The 14,983-nt window shown below is 51.8% G+C and overlaps 2 protein-coding genes across 4 annotated transcripts in view; both read right to left on the bottom strand.

The window, feature by feature from the left end:
* MYCBPAP (MYCBP associated protein) overlaps nucleotides 1-1,047 on the bottom strand; it is a 20,485-nt gene extending 19,438 nt beyond the window's left edge. Inside the window, exon 1 of the mRNA XM_034790277.1 lies at nucleotides 1,026-1,047. Coding sequence (XP_034646168.1) covers nucleotides 1,026-1,047 — 22 coding nt within the window. The remainder of the gene's footprint in view (nucleotides 1-1,025) is intronic.
* A 4,395-nt stretch (nucleotides 1,048-5,442) lies between these two features.
* RSAD1 (radical S-adenosyl methionine domain containing 1) lies at nucleotides 5,443-13,954 on the bottom strand. Of its 3 annotated transcripts, none has more exons than XM_034790323.1 (9): nucleotides 13,806-13,954; nucleotides 12,978-13,111; nucleotides 12,346-12,550; nucleotides 11,714-12,079; nucleotides 11,120-11,183; nucleotides 10,679-10,826; nucleotides 10,015-10,069; nucleotides 8,148-8,251; nucleotides 5,443-8,069 (listed from the first exon to the last, which is right to left on the bottom strand). In XM_034790323.1, the coding sequence occupies exons 1-9, from the start codon at nucleotides 13,941-13,943 to the stop codon at nucleotides 7,961-7,963; spliced, it is 1,323 nt and encodes a 440-aa protein (XP_034646214.1). In that variant the 5' UTR covers nucleotides 13,944-13,954; the 3' UTR covers nucleotides 5,443-7,960. The 3 variants fall into 3 exon arrangements, with proteins under 3 accessions (XP_034646214.1, XP_034646216.1, XP_034646215.1); XM_034790325.1 differs by having other exon boundaries at nucleotides 12,978-13,143; nucleotides 13,806-13,822; XM_034790324.1 differs by lacking the exon at nucleotides 13,806-13,954 and adding an exon at nucleotides 13,741-13,803.
* Between the last annotated feature and the right edge of the window lie 1,029 nt (nucleotides 13,955-14,983).

Raw genomic sequence — 14,983 nt, 5'->3', positions numbered from 1 at the left:
TGAAGTGTTCTCCGACTGGTTTTTGAATGTTATAATTCTTGATGTCTGATTTGTGTCCATTTATTCTGTTCCATAGAGACTGTCCGGTTTGGCCAATGTACATGGCAGAGGGGCATTGCTGGCACATGATGGCATATATCACATTGGTAGATGTGCAGGTGAACGAGACTCTGATGGTGTGGCTGATGTGATTAGGTCCTATGATGGTGTCCTTTGAATAGATATGTGGACAGAGTTGGCAACGGGCTTTGTTGCAAGGATAGGTTCCTGGATTAGTGTTTTTGTTGTGTGGTTGCTGGTGAGTATTTGCTTCAGGTTGGGGGGCTGTCTGTAAGTGAGGACTGGCCTGTCTCCCAGGATCTGTGAGAGTGAGGGATCATCCTTCAGGATAGGTTGTAGATCCTTGATGATGCGCTGGAGAGGTTTTAGTTGGGGGCTGAAGGTGACAGCCAGTGGCGTTCTGTTACTTTCTTTGTTGGGCCTGTCCTGGAGTAGGTGACGGGAGTAGGATATTTGGATCTTCTGCTTCTCCTCAAAGAAATCCCAATTCTAATGCAAATGGACACACTGTCTGGCTACTTGGCTGATGAGCATGAACAGAAGACCAAATACTCAATATTCTCAAAATGGTGGGTACAAAACCCCACCTCATGACAACAGCTCAAGAACATGGCTGAAGGAAGTCTCCCCTTCTGAATATTTATTTGCAATTTATTGCATGAAACAGAGCTGCTGGTGTGGATTACTCCACCATCTACAAAGCAGGGAATGCTGCCAGAGCTACTAGGTCATGGCCAAAGCAAGTTACAACAGGAAGCTTGCTGCTCATTCCAAAGATATTTGTTTTCTGCCCAAGGCACCTAAACTGCCCAAAGAGGGGCTATGTTGGCAGCTTGCTAGAAGCCCAAGGGCCCACCAATGAAGCAGATGGCATCGACCTTTCTTTATAATTTAGCGGTGCAACCGAGAGTGATTAAAGGTCCCAGCATGCACTACGTGCTTGTCAGACAGAAGGTTCCTCTCACCTGCACTGCTCAGCATCATCATGATAGACAGTTATTGTATAAGATTCTCCAGGCAAGTACATTCATCTGGCTCAAGGGCCCATCCCTGTTTTGCTCATGGCACAGCCATCTGATCAGACAGGGCATCCGGATGTGGAGCAAACACCTGGAGGAAAAGAGCTGGCTGAGGCTTAGGGTCAATTTCCAGTGATGAGCACAGTGTGGTTGTGATCGACCTGATGTGACTGATCTGCTTGGTCAAGTGAAGCTGTCGTCAACTAAGAATGATGGGACAAATGTGGCCTGTATGCCTTCCAATAGGTACCGATGCTAATTTCTGCTCTGTTCAAAATTTCCTAAGGTAACAGCTGTAGTGCACCAGTTACAGCCCTTGAATTAAGCTAGGAATGTCTTCAGGGGATTCATGCCTCTCAGTGCCATCACTACCACACACTTGTATGTGCAAATTGAGGCCTTGCATCTCCCTACACCCAGAGCTTCCTCATGTCAAAGGCACAGAGCACTGCAAAACTATTTCTTTGTAGCCCAGGCTGAGGGAGAGTCCATGTTCCTGCTTCAAAAATGTCCAGTAACAAATCTTCAGTAACTAACCCTAATGGAAATTTCCTGGATTAGGCTAAAAAGTGAAAGGGAAGATTTATATTAGGGAAACAGAAGCAAGTCGCCCTATATTTACCTTAGAAACCTTGTACTGGCTCAGGCTAGAAAAGCTCAAGACACCTGGGTTTATGTAGCGTTTGAAGGCCTTGGGTGACATGAGTTTGGGTGGCCTTACCTTAGTCCCAGATATGCACTGTGGGTTGGGAAACCACTTCCTCTGACACTCTCTCCCTCAAAAAGAGTTGGGGCTGACAGACTCGGGTTTTTTACTCTTTCTAGCAAAGCACCCACCCTTTAATTCCGGCATACGTCACCCTCTACTGTCACCTTGGTCGTTCCCAGAACCACACAGAGCACATACTGAAGGACAAATTCAAGGATTGCTCTTATCAGCACTGATGGAAGCTTGCCAGCCCCGAGCACATTCCTTACCACTTCACAGAGCAGCGCATAGGTAACTGGCCCCTTTGCCTAAAGCAAAGACCAAATGGCATCCAGCAGGCTGATAATGAGGGGAACGTGTCAGAGACTGTTAGCATGAGTCATTGCTTCTTAGGCTCAGTGAGACTGGCTCAGGGAAGGCTTACGCATGTATTTCACCTGGGTGACAAACTCCTCCTTACTTCAGGAAGCAACAGTGGGGATTTATTCTAATCAGTGGAAGTGGGTGAAATTACTAGTTCAACCTGTTAGGCCACTAATTGACAATCAAGGTGTCAATGAGGAATAATTGGGCCCTTGCACCTCATCATCTCACTGCATTCCTTTCAGGTGTCTTATTTCCCCTTCCTTAGTGAGACTGTGCTAATGCTATGTGCTTCCACTGCACCTGTCAGTTGGGGATCTCAAAGCACTTTGGGTATTAGCCCCATTGTACAGCTGGTAAAACTGAGGCACACCATGGTTAAGTGTCTTACTCAAGGTCAAGCAATGCATCAGTGACAGCACCTGCAACAGAACCCAGCTCTCTTGGTTTCCAGTTTCCTTCTCTGTCAAGCAGATGATGCCGCCTCCCATAACAACAACTGTAATGATCTGAAACATGTTTGTTTCACATGATTGTGAATTATATTAAAAGACTTTAAAAATAATGTGCCCTCATGTCAACTTCTTCTTCTTCTGTGCCATCTCCATTACTGGAGGTTTGCAACAATGGTAGTCCGTTCTGTATGGTCCTCTTCTAACCTCTTTGTGGATAAGCAGTCCTTTTAATCCACCCAGGATATCATCTCACCACCCAAAATCTTCTTTTTCTGCCTCATGTTCTGCCATCAACTTTCCCTTCCAGTGCCCATAAACATGCACTGCCACTTGAACCTCTTAAAATATGCTCTGCAAATCAAATCTTCCTTTTAATAAGATCTCTAACTAGCGTTTGTGGAGTTCCAGTCATCTCCAAATACTTTTTCATTGGTTACAGTCTATCTGTGATAGTTTCAGAATTCCATAACCATAATGTGAAGGATTGTAGTTTCTTTATTATCAACTGTTTGAATGTCCATATTTCACAGCTGTAATTTAACATAGACCAAATGTAAGTTTTTAAGAGCTGGAATTTAGTCTTCATATTTATGTCCCTTCTCATCAAATGTTTATTCTTCTGCAGTTCTGCTCTCACTTACTGTGGTGTAAATCAGGAATAACTCCAAATCAATGGTATATACTGGAATGAGTGTAGGGTGACCAGATGTCCCGATTTTATAGGGACAGTCCCGATTTGTGGGTCTTTTTCTTCTATAGGCTCCTACTACCCCCCACCCCGTCCTGATTTTTCACACTTGCTGTCTGGTCACCCTAGATGAGTGAGAACAGCATCACTCAATGCATGCTTTTGTTTTTCATCTGCCAAAAAAGAGCTCTCTTGCCCTTTTCAATCCTGACCTACAACCCACTGACATCGATGAGTCTTTCTATTGTCTTCTTCAGGCTTTGGATCAGGCCCTGAATGTGGATGTAGAATAGTTATTGGTAACAGGAATTTTCTGTGTCCATAGTATAGTAGATCTGAATGTGAATATATTGAAATTGGCTATGATGGATTTCACAAAAACAATAATAGCAATCCATACAGTGTGCTTTCCTCAAAGGGACACGGTTCAAATATTGGTGTACTGATTTTAGTACTCCTTTGCATATACACCTCTCCCCCGATATAACGCGACCCCATATAACACAAATTCGGATATAATGCGGTAAAGCAGTGCTCCGGGGGGGCGGGGCTGCGCACTCCGGTGGATCAAAGCAAGTTCGATATAACGCGGTTTCACCTATAACGCGGTAAGATTTTTTGGCTCCCGAGGACAGCGTTATATCGGGGTAGAGGTGTAGTTTCTTCTCAAAGGCTCAACATTTCTTTCCCTACCAATTTTGGACGCATCTGGATTCATTTACGCCCATTAAAGTCAAGAGGATGGTGGAGGTGTAACTTAATGCACAATATTTGTCCAGTTGCATCCAGCAAACTTTGTTCCCATTTCTCCCACCCATACTCCTAATGGAGGGGAGGGGAGCTTGCCTGATTTTGGTAATGTCCTTATTTGTTCATTAGCATAATCAATTACATCAACAGCCTTGGAAATCACCAGGAAGAACACTATTTTCTCTGGATCCCACCGCCATCGTAGGGCTAAATGTTAACTAAATGTTAACTAGCCAACTGATTGTTCTTTTAAAAAAACCTTTTTGCCTCCTACAGAATCCATTCAGAGGTGCCATACACCAGCTGATCAGCAAATGTGAAAAATGGCATTGGTTTTCCAAATCAGTCAAAGCGAGGCCATCTGACAAGACCAATAGGCCATGCAGATTTCTTATGGGGGAGAGAGTTTAATTTTGCCTAACTCACATGTGCAGGAGACGCCTCAGCAAAAGCCACAGATGGCAGCAAGTGGAATTTCCTATTAATTACACCGGACCCTCACTAGAACGCGGGAGTTGGGATCCATTCACGGTACCACGTTAACGCGGGGACCCCGTTAAAATGAACTGCAATTAAAGTAATTAAATTTGGGATCCATGACCGCGACCGCGTTATATGCAAATTCACGCTATACAGACGCGCGTTCTAGCGAGGGTCCGGTGTATTTCACTTCCTATCTCCCACCCTTTATCTGTCACATCTATTTAGCTTATAAGTTCTTTGAGGCAGGGTCCATTTCTTACTCTGTGTCTAGACAGCATCTAGCATAATGGGGCTCTGATGCCACGCATGCCTCTAAGCACTTGTGTAATAAAAACAAAGAAATAATAATAAATTCCTTATTTCTGCAGTATCACTCAGAATTTTACTTTCTAGGCTATGTCTACACGACGCACCTTTTAGCAACACAGCTGTGCTGCTACAGCCGTGCCGCTAACAGGCGCGCAGTGTAGCTGCTGTTTGTCGGCGGGAGAGAGCTCTCCGACCAACAAAAAACTTCCACCGCCCAATGGGCGGCCGTAGCTTTGTCGGCAGAGAGCAATCCTGCAGACAAAGGGTTGTTCAAACCGGCGCTTTTCGTCGGTAAAACTTTTGATGTTTGGCGGCGGGGGGAAGGAGGTGTGTTGTTTCACACCCCTGAACAACAAAAGTTTTACCGACGAAAGTCCAGTGTAGCCAAAGCCTTAGTCACTCTGAGCTAAGAATAGCAGTGGAAGATGAGAAAAGGCAAAACAAAAACATCTGAAACATAGACCTAGAATTTGCAATGCAAAATAATTACAGCTGTTCTGGCACATGGCTTACTCATAATCCCTGACACAGGACAGGCCCTCAGCTTGTATGGATACAGAGAGATTTTCCCCATCGATTACAACAACAAAGGAGTCAGCCAACCTCTGGACTTATATTTCTTTAGAATCTTTAATAACACCTATAAAAAATCTAAATACAGTTCATGCAACCACATATCTAGGGCAGAGCCCCAGGATTCAATCTGGTTTTGGAATCGCTGAATACACAACATAAACTTTTGTTGACACTGTAGCATTCTTGTCTTTGAGCCAGAAGGTCATTCAAAATGTTCCACGGCCACACAAGGACTTCTCCTTCCAAAGGCTGACTATAGCCCTCCACTGCAGAATCAAAGGGGCGGTAAATTCAAGGTGTATAAGCTTTCTATTAGAAGTTAAAACTATGATCCCTTCTACCCATCTCTGGTGGCCCTGAACGATCACATTTAACCTGAGCCTCTCAGCTTTCACATCCTCTCTATCGGAAGCAGGTTCTATGCTCCGGGACTACGTATGAACTATTGCTCATTGCAGAACGGCTGGTGCTTCTGCCCACAGAGTTGCTGCCCAGGCAGTATGGCATTGATTCCATTATAAAGCACTCAGAGAACCCTTGTTTGGTCTTGATTCTTGTCTGCAAGGAAATCTGCTTTTCTGCTGACCTCTTCATCTTCCAGGAGTTCATGACAAATTGCAAATTAAAATGGTTATTCTCTGTTTGAACAACCGCCGCCATGTTTTGAAAACGGTATGAGTAATCTATCACGGGATCCAAATATTGATCTTACAGCTAAACGGCAATTACCAGACTAAGTCAGAGCCAAACTATTACAGGCTGGTTTATTCAAAACAAAACTTCTTCCTCATGAATGCAGCAATCACAACACCCAATTAGATCAGCAAGTGTGCCCGAGCTCTTCACTCTGCATTCGACAGAGACCAGAGGAACGACCAATGGCGGCACAGCTCTCCACCAAAGCTAGGCATAATATAATGGGCCTGAATCTGATCCAAGATATGTGGCACTCACCTCTGGGTCTCCTCCGCACGGGGAAGGCAAGGATCACAAGGAAGCATAAGTTTCTGTGCAGTAATATCTGCATTTGTTTTGGTTTAAAAGGGAAGTGATGTCTGGGCTGGACACTGTCCTGTAGCCTGGACTATAGAGCACGGGACTAAGACTCGGCAGACTCAGGTTCTACTCCTGGCTCTGCCACTGACCTGCTGGGTGACCTCTGTTTCCCCTCCCACTTTTTGTCTGTCTGGTCTGATTAGACTGTAAGCTCTTCAGGGCAGGCACTGTCTCTTATTATGTGTATGTACAGCACCTGGCACAATGGGGCCTTGATCCTGATGGGGGCCTTTAGGTGCTACTGTCATATGAATTGCCGTCTAAAGACAAGTTTCTAAACCTTCGTTCCATTCAGCAGTGAGGCCAAGGGGTGAAAGGGCCACTGAAGACAAACTCTCCTCTTAGCACAAAGTCAGGGCTATGGCGTGTTAGCGGGATGGGGTAGGAGAGCCTTGGCCTGCCAGGGCCTATGCTGTAACTGTCAGTGGGCAAAAAGCACTTCATTCCCAGCGCTGTCACGGCAGCACTGAATTCCCTCCAGAAGTAAATTGATACCCCAGGCGCTAATGCACCTGGTAGAAAATGGAGCTCAATAATGTATTATTCTTGGCTGCATAATCTGCACCTTCCCAGCTCTCTGGCATTGGGGGATGTGTATCTCTGTGATACCTCCTCTGCTTGTGGCTCCAGTATCCAGGACAGTAAGGGAAAGACGGAGTTAGACTTGGGGTGCCCTGCTTCTGTACTGAGTGGCGGCTGCTGAGACCAGCAAGCTACTCTACAGAGTCCAAGGGAAAGGCAAAGAGAATAACCAACAGCCTTTGCAAGGTAGCCCTTAGCTCACCTGTCCATCTTACTAAAGAGCTACAGAGCCAGGCCAGGGGGACAGGGAGCAAGGCGCATCCACATGCTTTATTAGTGGGCACGAGACGGAGGGATTCCGAAAACTCGGCCAGAATGAGAGGTAGCTCTAGCCGGTCTGGTCGCCCGCGCTGACCGTGAGGAGTTCAGTCCAGTGCCTCGGGCAGGAAATGATCTGCTCGCCCTTCCACGGGGTTTGACATTGCAGTATTTTTGCTTCACTCATCTCCATCTGCTGCACGGAGATAGTATCGCATGCTGACTGCAGAGAAGAGACTGACTTTCCTCACTGAAGTAGTTTAAGTCACTGAATCCCACACTATTATGTATCTTTCCAGTCAATCTAAAACGAAAATGCTTTTACCCTATTTTCTGCAGCAGCCACTGAGCAAATATTGTGCACATTAAAAAAAAGACCAGCTTCCTCTCTGCTATAAGCAGATGCAAATTCCACCGATTTACTCCAAGCCTGGATCCGGCCCTCATCCTGGATTTTGCAAACTGAGAGCTCCAAACTGATTCCAGCCAAGAGCCAAGTTGTTCCTTTGGAGACTTAGGATCGGCCTCCCCTGCTGAAATGCTTTCCAGATTGGATGCAAGATCTGTCCATTTTCAGGTCTGCCCTGTCCAGCCAGGACCGCTGGAGTTTGCTGGGAAAGGCTGCTGCTTCCTGGTTGACAGCTGTCTAGCTTCAGGTCCCATGGGCTGCTCTGTCTGCCCAGGACTGCTGGAGCTGATTGAGAAGGGTCAGCAGGAGAGAGTCCAGCACCGCCAAACCTTTCCAAGAACACCTGAGCCCCCTGGAAAAAAAGCAGGACATGGATCACCCCGCCCATCAGAGAACAGGGCCCTTCCCACAGCCACAGTCCGTCCCTTACCTATTGTCCAAAAGCAGCAAGCCCTGATCCTCCAGCTCTTTCACTTCCTCTGAACCTCCAAACATGTCCCACAGGCTCAGGCTGGCGGCAAACTGCTCCCAGTGCTGGTAGGGAAGCGAGGGAGAGACTCATCGTAAATACTGACTTGACAGAGTTTATTGGGGCTTTGATCTTTTATTTTGTGGGTTCGTTTCACCTGCCTAATAACAAATTCCACACAAAGCTCTAGAGGGAAGGGTGTGAGCCTCTCGGAGAGGACTAGCCTTTCTCAGGGCTGCCTGCCTTTCTGCTCCTGCAAAAATGGCTCTCACATGGCTTTGCACCCTTCATTGAGATGGTTCAATCCCTGATGCTGCAGTGATGGGGGCCGTGTGAAAGCTACGATCACACAGAGAGAAATCAGGTGCTCGGCTGCCTAAATGACAAGATTTGCATCTCCAGGCGAGAGCGCCCGAAGTACAGGGGCAGTTTCTATGGGTGGAAATTAAAAAAGGAGTCTGGACAGCAGCCCCTTTAAATCTCTGGCTGTGGCATGCAGTCCAAGGAGCCGTTCGCATGGCCCTGTGGGTAATACACCTGCCTCTACCGGACCAGGGCTGACTGGTCAGTAGAAACTGAACTCCTCTCTCACCCCTCGACTCAGGGCTAAAGGGTGGGAGAACCTGTCTGCCAAGTCCCACGCACGGGGACTCAGGCTCCTAGCCAGGGCAGATGCTGCACTCCCTGGTGGTAGGGATGCAGTATTGAATGCACTGCCCTTTTGGGAGGGATGTTAAACAGAGGATACCATCTGTCTGTCTTCGCTGGGAGTTCAAGAGCTCAGGATATTTCATGACAAAGACTAGAGAAAGGGACAACTCATGAGTCCGGGCCAATGAACAGTTTCTACCATCCAACCGTGCGAGAGCAGCTGCTAAACACACGACGGTTCACGGTCACTGCACTGTCAGCATCTATTATTGTAAACTGCATTTCCAGTCGACCCTCAGACTTACGAACCCCTCCAGAATGGAGGTTGTTCATAGCTCGGAAATATTCATAACTGAACAAAATGTTCTGGTTGTTCTTTCAAAAGTTTACAACTGAACACTGACTTAATACAGCTTTGACACTTTGCTATCCAGAAGAAAAATGCTGCTTTCCCTTATTTTGTTAGTAGTTTATGTTTAACCACAGTGCTGTACTGTTTTTTGTCTCTGCTGCTGCCTGGTTGCATACTTCCGGTTCCAAATGCGGTGTGTGGTTGACCGGTCAGTTCGTAACTGGTGTTCGTAACTTTGAGGTTCTACTGGACTTTGTATACTGGGCCCAGCAGTGTGTGATCCAAGCATGAGATTGCAATATCAAAGGTGCCACATACAATCAAATCCTGTCCTACCGCATGTGACTGGGACCGGGACCTGTATCCTGACTGTAAAGGTTTGTGGAATTACTGAATTCACCATTTGGACTTGATGACCTTGGGCCAAACTTTCAAAGGCATTTAGGCACTTAGTGGGATTTTCAAAAGCTACCAGGTGCATAACTCCCTTTGATTTCAAATGCCTATCTGCATCTGTAGGCACCTAAATACCTTTAAACATCTGCCCCTTGGGGCCTTCAGCCGAGAGCAGCAGTACTGGGCCAGGGGGGTGACACCTTGGCAATTCAGACTAAGGGAATCCCTGGGAGAGTTCCAGAGCTGCTCAGAATCCCAACGGAGAACAGACCACTCCTTGCTGAGCCAGTCCACACGCAGCATTTGACCAGAGCTCTCCTTGGAAATGGTTCCTCTTGGTGGCCTTGTCCGCTGCCAGCTGCAAACGCCATGCTCTGAGGGTTCAAACCCCCCCAGGGCAGGCTGCTACAACCGAGAGCCAGCTCTCACCTGGTGTGTGATTCCGATGTCCATGCGGAGCCCGAGGACCAACACCTCCTCCAACCTACAACACAAAGAGCGATGCTGGAGGGCTGCGGGGTCTCTATAGGGCTCCAGAAGGCATCCTGCATCTGGGGCTGAAGGTGCAAGGAAGGCAAAGGGGAGCACCTGAGTGCAGGTGGGAAACGGCTGTCCACATTGTTCTCCTTCAAGGGAGACTGCAGCTCTGCTGACAAAGCTCCTACCATCTTTCATACTTTAGCCAGCAGGAGAACGGCAGGATCAGGCCCCCGCTCGGTTAGAATCATAGAGTTTAAGGCCAGAAGGGAGCACCAGATCATCTAGCCTGACCTCCTGCATGTCACAGGCCACCACCAGCACCCGCACACTATACCCAACAACCAAAACTAGCCCAAAGTCTCACAGTCCACAGGAGACCCAATATGTGCCACAGGCAGAGAATGGGCAGGACCGAGGTGCATCAATGCTCAAGGCCCCGCAAAGGCAGGGAAGTGATGGTGAGATATACCCAGACAGTCCCGGCAAGTGACCCGCACCCAGGTTATTGTATCTCAGTAGCTTGCAGGAAAGGCCACATGCACCAAGATGCTGAGGAGGAGGCGTCAGACACCACCTGGGGTGAGCTGACTGTTGGCCCTGCCCCAATACTCACACCTCCAGCTGGCTCAGCACAGTCCGCTTCCGGGTCCCGTGTCCGCAGGCCAGCACCTCCTTCATCCAGCTGTCCGGCTCCAGGGTCTGTATCCTGGCTTCCCGAAGGTTCTCGCCATGTGCTCGCGGCACAAACCTCCCATGAGCTCCTAGGATAAAGACAGGCATGTCTGCGGCATCCCTTCCCTGCTGGAGTTCATCACCCCCAGAGCAGCACTGCCCCTTGGGTCAGAGCCATGGGGCTGCTGGGGGGCATAAGGTGGTGCCTGCAAGGGTCAGTCACCACCCAGGGCCCTGCAACAGAACCCTGGGAGGATGAGCTTCCTCACAGCAGCTCCTTGTAGAGGTCAACTGGACCCCAGTAGAGAGGCTGCTTTGTAGCCCTGTACACAGCCCCATCTGGTGAGATCCTGTGTGCCTCTCACTTTCCCAGGGAACTCACCTGGCCCGATCCCTATGTACTGGCTGCCTTGCCAATAGGACCGATTGTGGGTACTGACTGCCCCCTGCAGGAGAAAACGACACACAGTAAGCCAGGAAAAAGAATCAAATCTCTTTGGACCCATTCCTGCAAGATGCTCAAGGCTTCCGGCAAGGTGACTCCCTATTGGACTCAACGGGACTCGCAGGTGCTCAACACCTAGCAGGATCAGGCCCATCATGTGAGGTTCTTGGTTTGTCTTCCTCACAGCGTGCAGAGTAAGCAGGGCTTCCTCTTTCAGTGCTTGGCTTCCCATCTCTCTCCTGGGCTGAGAAGAGAGTCCAGTTTCCTTGCCCACCACGGCTCCCTGCTGAGAGGGAATCTCAGCACACATTGCTAGCAGAGGGCATGCTCAGCACTCGTCCCCACTCCCGACATCCAGAGAGAGTTCCCCCGGGCCCACGTCTGCTCCCCCACATCTCACCCCGGCACATGTCCCCTGCTTTGGGAGCTCAGATCCTCTCACCAGTTGAATTCTGAATTATTTGGGTTTTTTCTCCCCCCCTTAGATCTGGGACACACCGCAAAAGGGACAGGCCGAGGGGAGGGACTCACATTCCTGGCAAAATTGGAGACCTCGTACTGCCGGAATCCCACGTCCCGCAGCATCTCCCGGGCAGATTCATACATCTCTGCCACCACCTCCTGCTTGGGCATGGGCAGAGAGCCCTGCTGGACCTGCTTGAAGAGGGAGGTGCCCCTCTCCAGCGTCAGCTGGTACAGAGACACATGGTCATCACACAGCTGAAGCAGCTCTTCTAACCCCCCGGCCCACGAGGAAACACTCTGGCCGGGGAGGCCAAAGATGAGGTCAACGGACGTGCGGCCGGGAAACAGCTTCTTTGCCTCTTCCAAGGTCCCCAGAGCCTCATCAGCTGTGTGGTTCCTCCCAAGGAGCCTCAGCTCTGCATTGTCCAGGGACTGCAAAGAACAAGAATGACCGTCGGCAAGGTGCTTTAGGCTGCCTGGTATAGAGAGGATTGGGGATGTGAGCACAGGGAAGCCCCAGAGAGGGATGAGAAGGGCACGTGAGGAGACAGCGAGAGGGAGAAAGAGAGTGAAGGAGGGAGCGAGATAGAGCAGGAGCCTGTGGGAGAAGGTAGAGAGTGTCCCTGAGAGAGGAGCATGGGGGGCAGGAGGGGAAACGTGCCTGAGGGATAAGGAGGACAAATCTCCTGCTCTCTCACCTGAATGCCGATGGAGAGGCGATTGACGCCCGACGCCCGGAATCCCGCCAGCCGCGAGGCACCTGCCGAGGTGGGATTGGCTTCCAGAGTGATCTCAGCGTCCGCCGCCAAGTGGGCGCAGCGGGAGATAGTCTCCAGGACAGTAGCGATGGTGAACGGGCTGGCCAGGCTCGGGGTGCCCCCGCCGAAGAACACCGAGCTGATCCTGCCGAGCAGAGGGGAGAGAGGCCTGGAGTCTCACAGGGTGAATGGGCTGCTGGGCAGGCGACCTCCAGACTCACTGCAGTGGAGGAATCCTCCTCCCATGCCCCAGGGGACACCTGCTTTCAGGCAGGACGTCCCCACCCTCGTACCTCAATGGACCCCTAGTGCAATGCCCCAGCTTCAGCTCCTGCCACAGCAGGAAAGGGGAACAGTGTCAAAGAAGCCACGCCCAGCCCCCCAGCAGCTCCGCGTCGGGTTCAAAGCTAGAGGCCAGCGCAGCCTTTGTGGAATATAGCAGGGCAGATTTCACAACCTTTTCACATGCCTTTCCCTGGTTGCTGTTAGGGCTCTGGTGTAAAGCCACAAGGAACCACACTACCGCCCCTTCCCCCAACCACCACTCTCCCCTTTCTTGCCACAGGACCCACCTCTGGACCTGGCTGAGGCGGATCAGGGTCTGGGCTTCCCGAGTGAGACAGCTCCTCATGGACTCCTCGTCTAGGCCCCGGGGGATGTACTTGTTGAAGTTGCAGTAGCTGCAGCGTTTCTGGCAGTACGGCCACTAAGAGACACGGGGAGCAGGATTCATAGACTCTAAGGCCAGAAGGGACCACTGTGATCATCTAGTCCAGTGGTCCTCAACACGGTGACTGCGGGTGCCATGGTGCTGACAAGGGAGCGCTTCTGCTGGACAACCCACTGCCAAGGAGCGCAGCCGCCGGACAACCAGCCGCCAAAATGCCGCCGAGAAGCGGCAACGCCGAGAAGCGTCGCCACCGAAATGCCGCCGAGAAGCAGCGGCATTTCGGCGACGCCGCTTCTCAGTGACACTGCTTCTCGGCGGCATTTCGGCAGCTGGTCGTCCAGCGCCCGCCACACTCTTCTGGGAACATGAATATGCTATTGCAACAGAAAGGTTGGGGACGGACCACTGATCTAGTCTGACCGCCTGCATGACACTGGTCACTCACAAGGCTCCTTGAATTCATTCATCGAGAGGGGCTATCCCTCGCCCCGGCCCTGTGCCTCAGCTCCCGTCCACACACATCCCGCCACGCACATGGTGGTAGGAGTCCCCCCGGCCCTACGGGGCACCAGCCAGAGGCGCACACACGGGCACACGCTGCACGGGCACGGCATGCACCCGAGCCAGCGCACACGTGTGCCAGGGGCACGGGCACGCGCACTCACACGGGATAGGGCGCGCGCACGTGGCCCGCCCCCCGCGGGCTCGGGCATCCCCGGCCCGCACTCACGTGCACGTAGAGGGCCGCCTGGACCGGCTCCGCGCGGGGCGGCTGCTGCGCCCGATGCTGCCAGCTCCGCGCCGCTCGGACGCAGCGCAGGCCCGCGGCCAGCCGGGCCCGAGGGCGCAGCCAGCCTGGCGCCGCCATGAGCCGCCCCGCCCGCCAGAGGGAGGGACCGGCCGGCTCCGCGGCTGCCCCCAAGCGGGTGTAGCCGGGCAGGAACCGCCCAGTACCGTGCTCAGGCCGCTCTCCCCCCGCACAACCCGAACCAGCCCCCACCCCTTGTCCCCCCGCTCCTATCTTCCCGTTCCCCACTCAGTTCCTACCAACCCATCCCCATCTCAGCCCTAACCAGCCCCCCGTCCCCCTGTTCCTACCACCGCTCCCCCACCAGCCCCCCTGGTCCCCCTGTTACTACCCCACCGCTCCCCCACCAGCCCCATTGGTCCCCCTGTTACTACCCCACCAGTCCCCCCTGGTCCTACCCCACCGCTCCCCCACCAGCCCCATCTTTGTCCCCCTCCAACCCGAACCAGCCACCCCTTCGTCCCCCCTGCTCCTACCTCCCCATCCCCATCTCAGCCCTAACCAGCCCCACCCTTGATCCCCCTGTTCCTACCCCACAGCTCCCCCACCAGCCCCATCTTTGTCCCCCTCCAACCTGAACCAGCCACCCCTTCGTCCCCCCTGCTCCTACCACCCCAACCCCATCTCAGCCCTAACCAGCCCCCCCTTGATCCCCCTGTTCCTATCCCACCAGTCCCCCTGTTCCTACCCCACAGCTCCCCCACCAGCCCCATCTTTGTCCCCCTCCAACCTGAACCAGCCACCCCTTTGTTCCCCCTGCTCCTACCTACCCATTCCACACCACCCCATCCTGATCTCAGCCCTAACCAGCCCCCCTTGGTCCCCCTCTGCCTACCCCACCGCTCCCTCACCAGCCCCCCTGGTCCCCCTGTTTCTACCCCACAGCTCCCCCACCAGCCCCCCCTTAGTCCCCCTGTTCCTACCCTACAGCTCCCCCCAGCCCCTCCACCCCCCCTTCCTACGCCACAACTCCCCCACCAGCCCCATCTTCATCCCCCTCCAACCCAAACCAGCCACCCCTTTGTCCCCCCTGCTCCTACCTCCCCATTCCCCACTCTTCCTACCACCCCATCCCCATCTCAGACCTAACCCCCCCCCCC

Source organism: Trachemys scripta, chromosome 14 (assembly GCF_013100865.1).
Source record: "Trachemys scripta elegans isolate TJP31775 chromosome 14, CAS_Tse_1.0, whole genome shotgun sequence".
NCBI lineage: Eukaryota > Metazoa > Chordata > Testudines > Emydidae > Trachemys > Trachemys scripta.
Note: the sequence above shows the minus strand (reverse complement) of the source record. Positions and strands in the feature narration are given on the sequence as shown.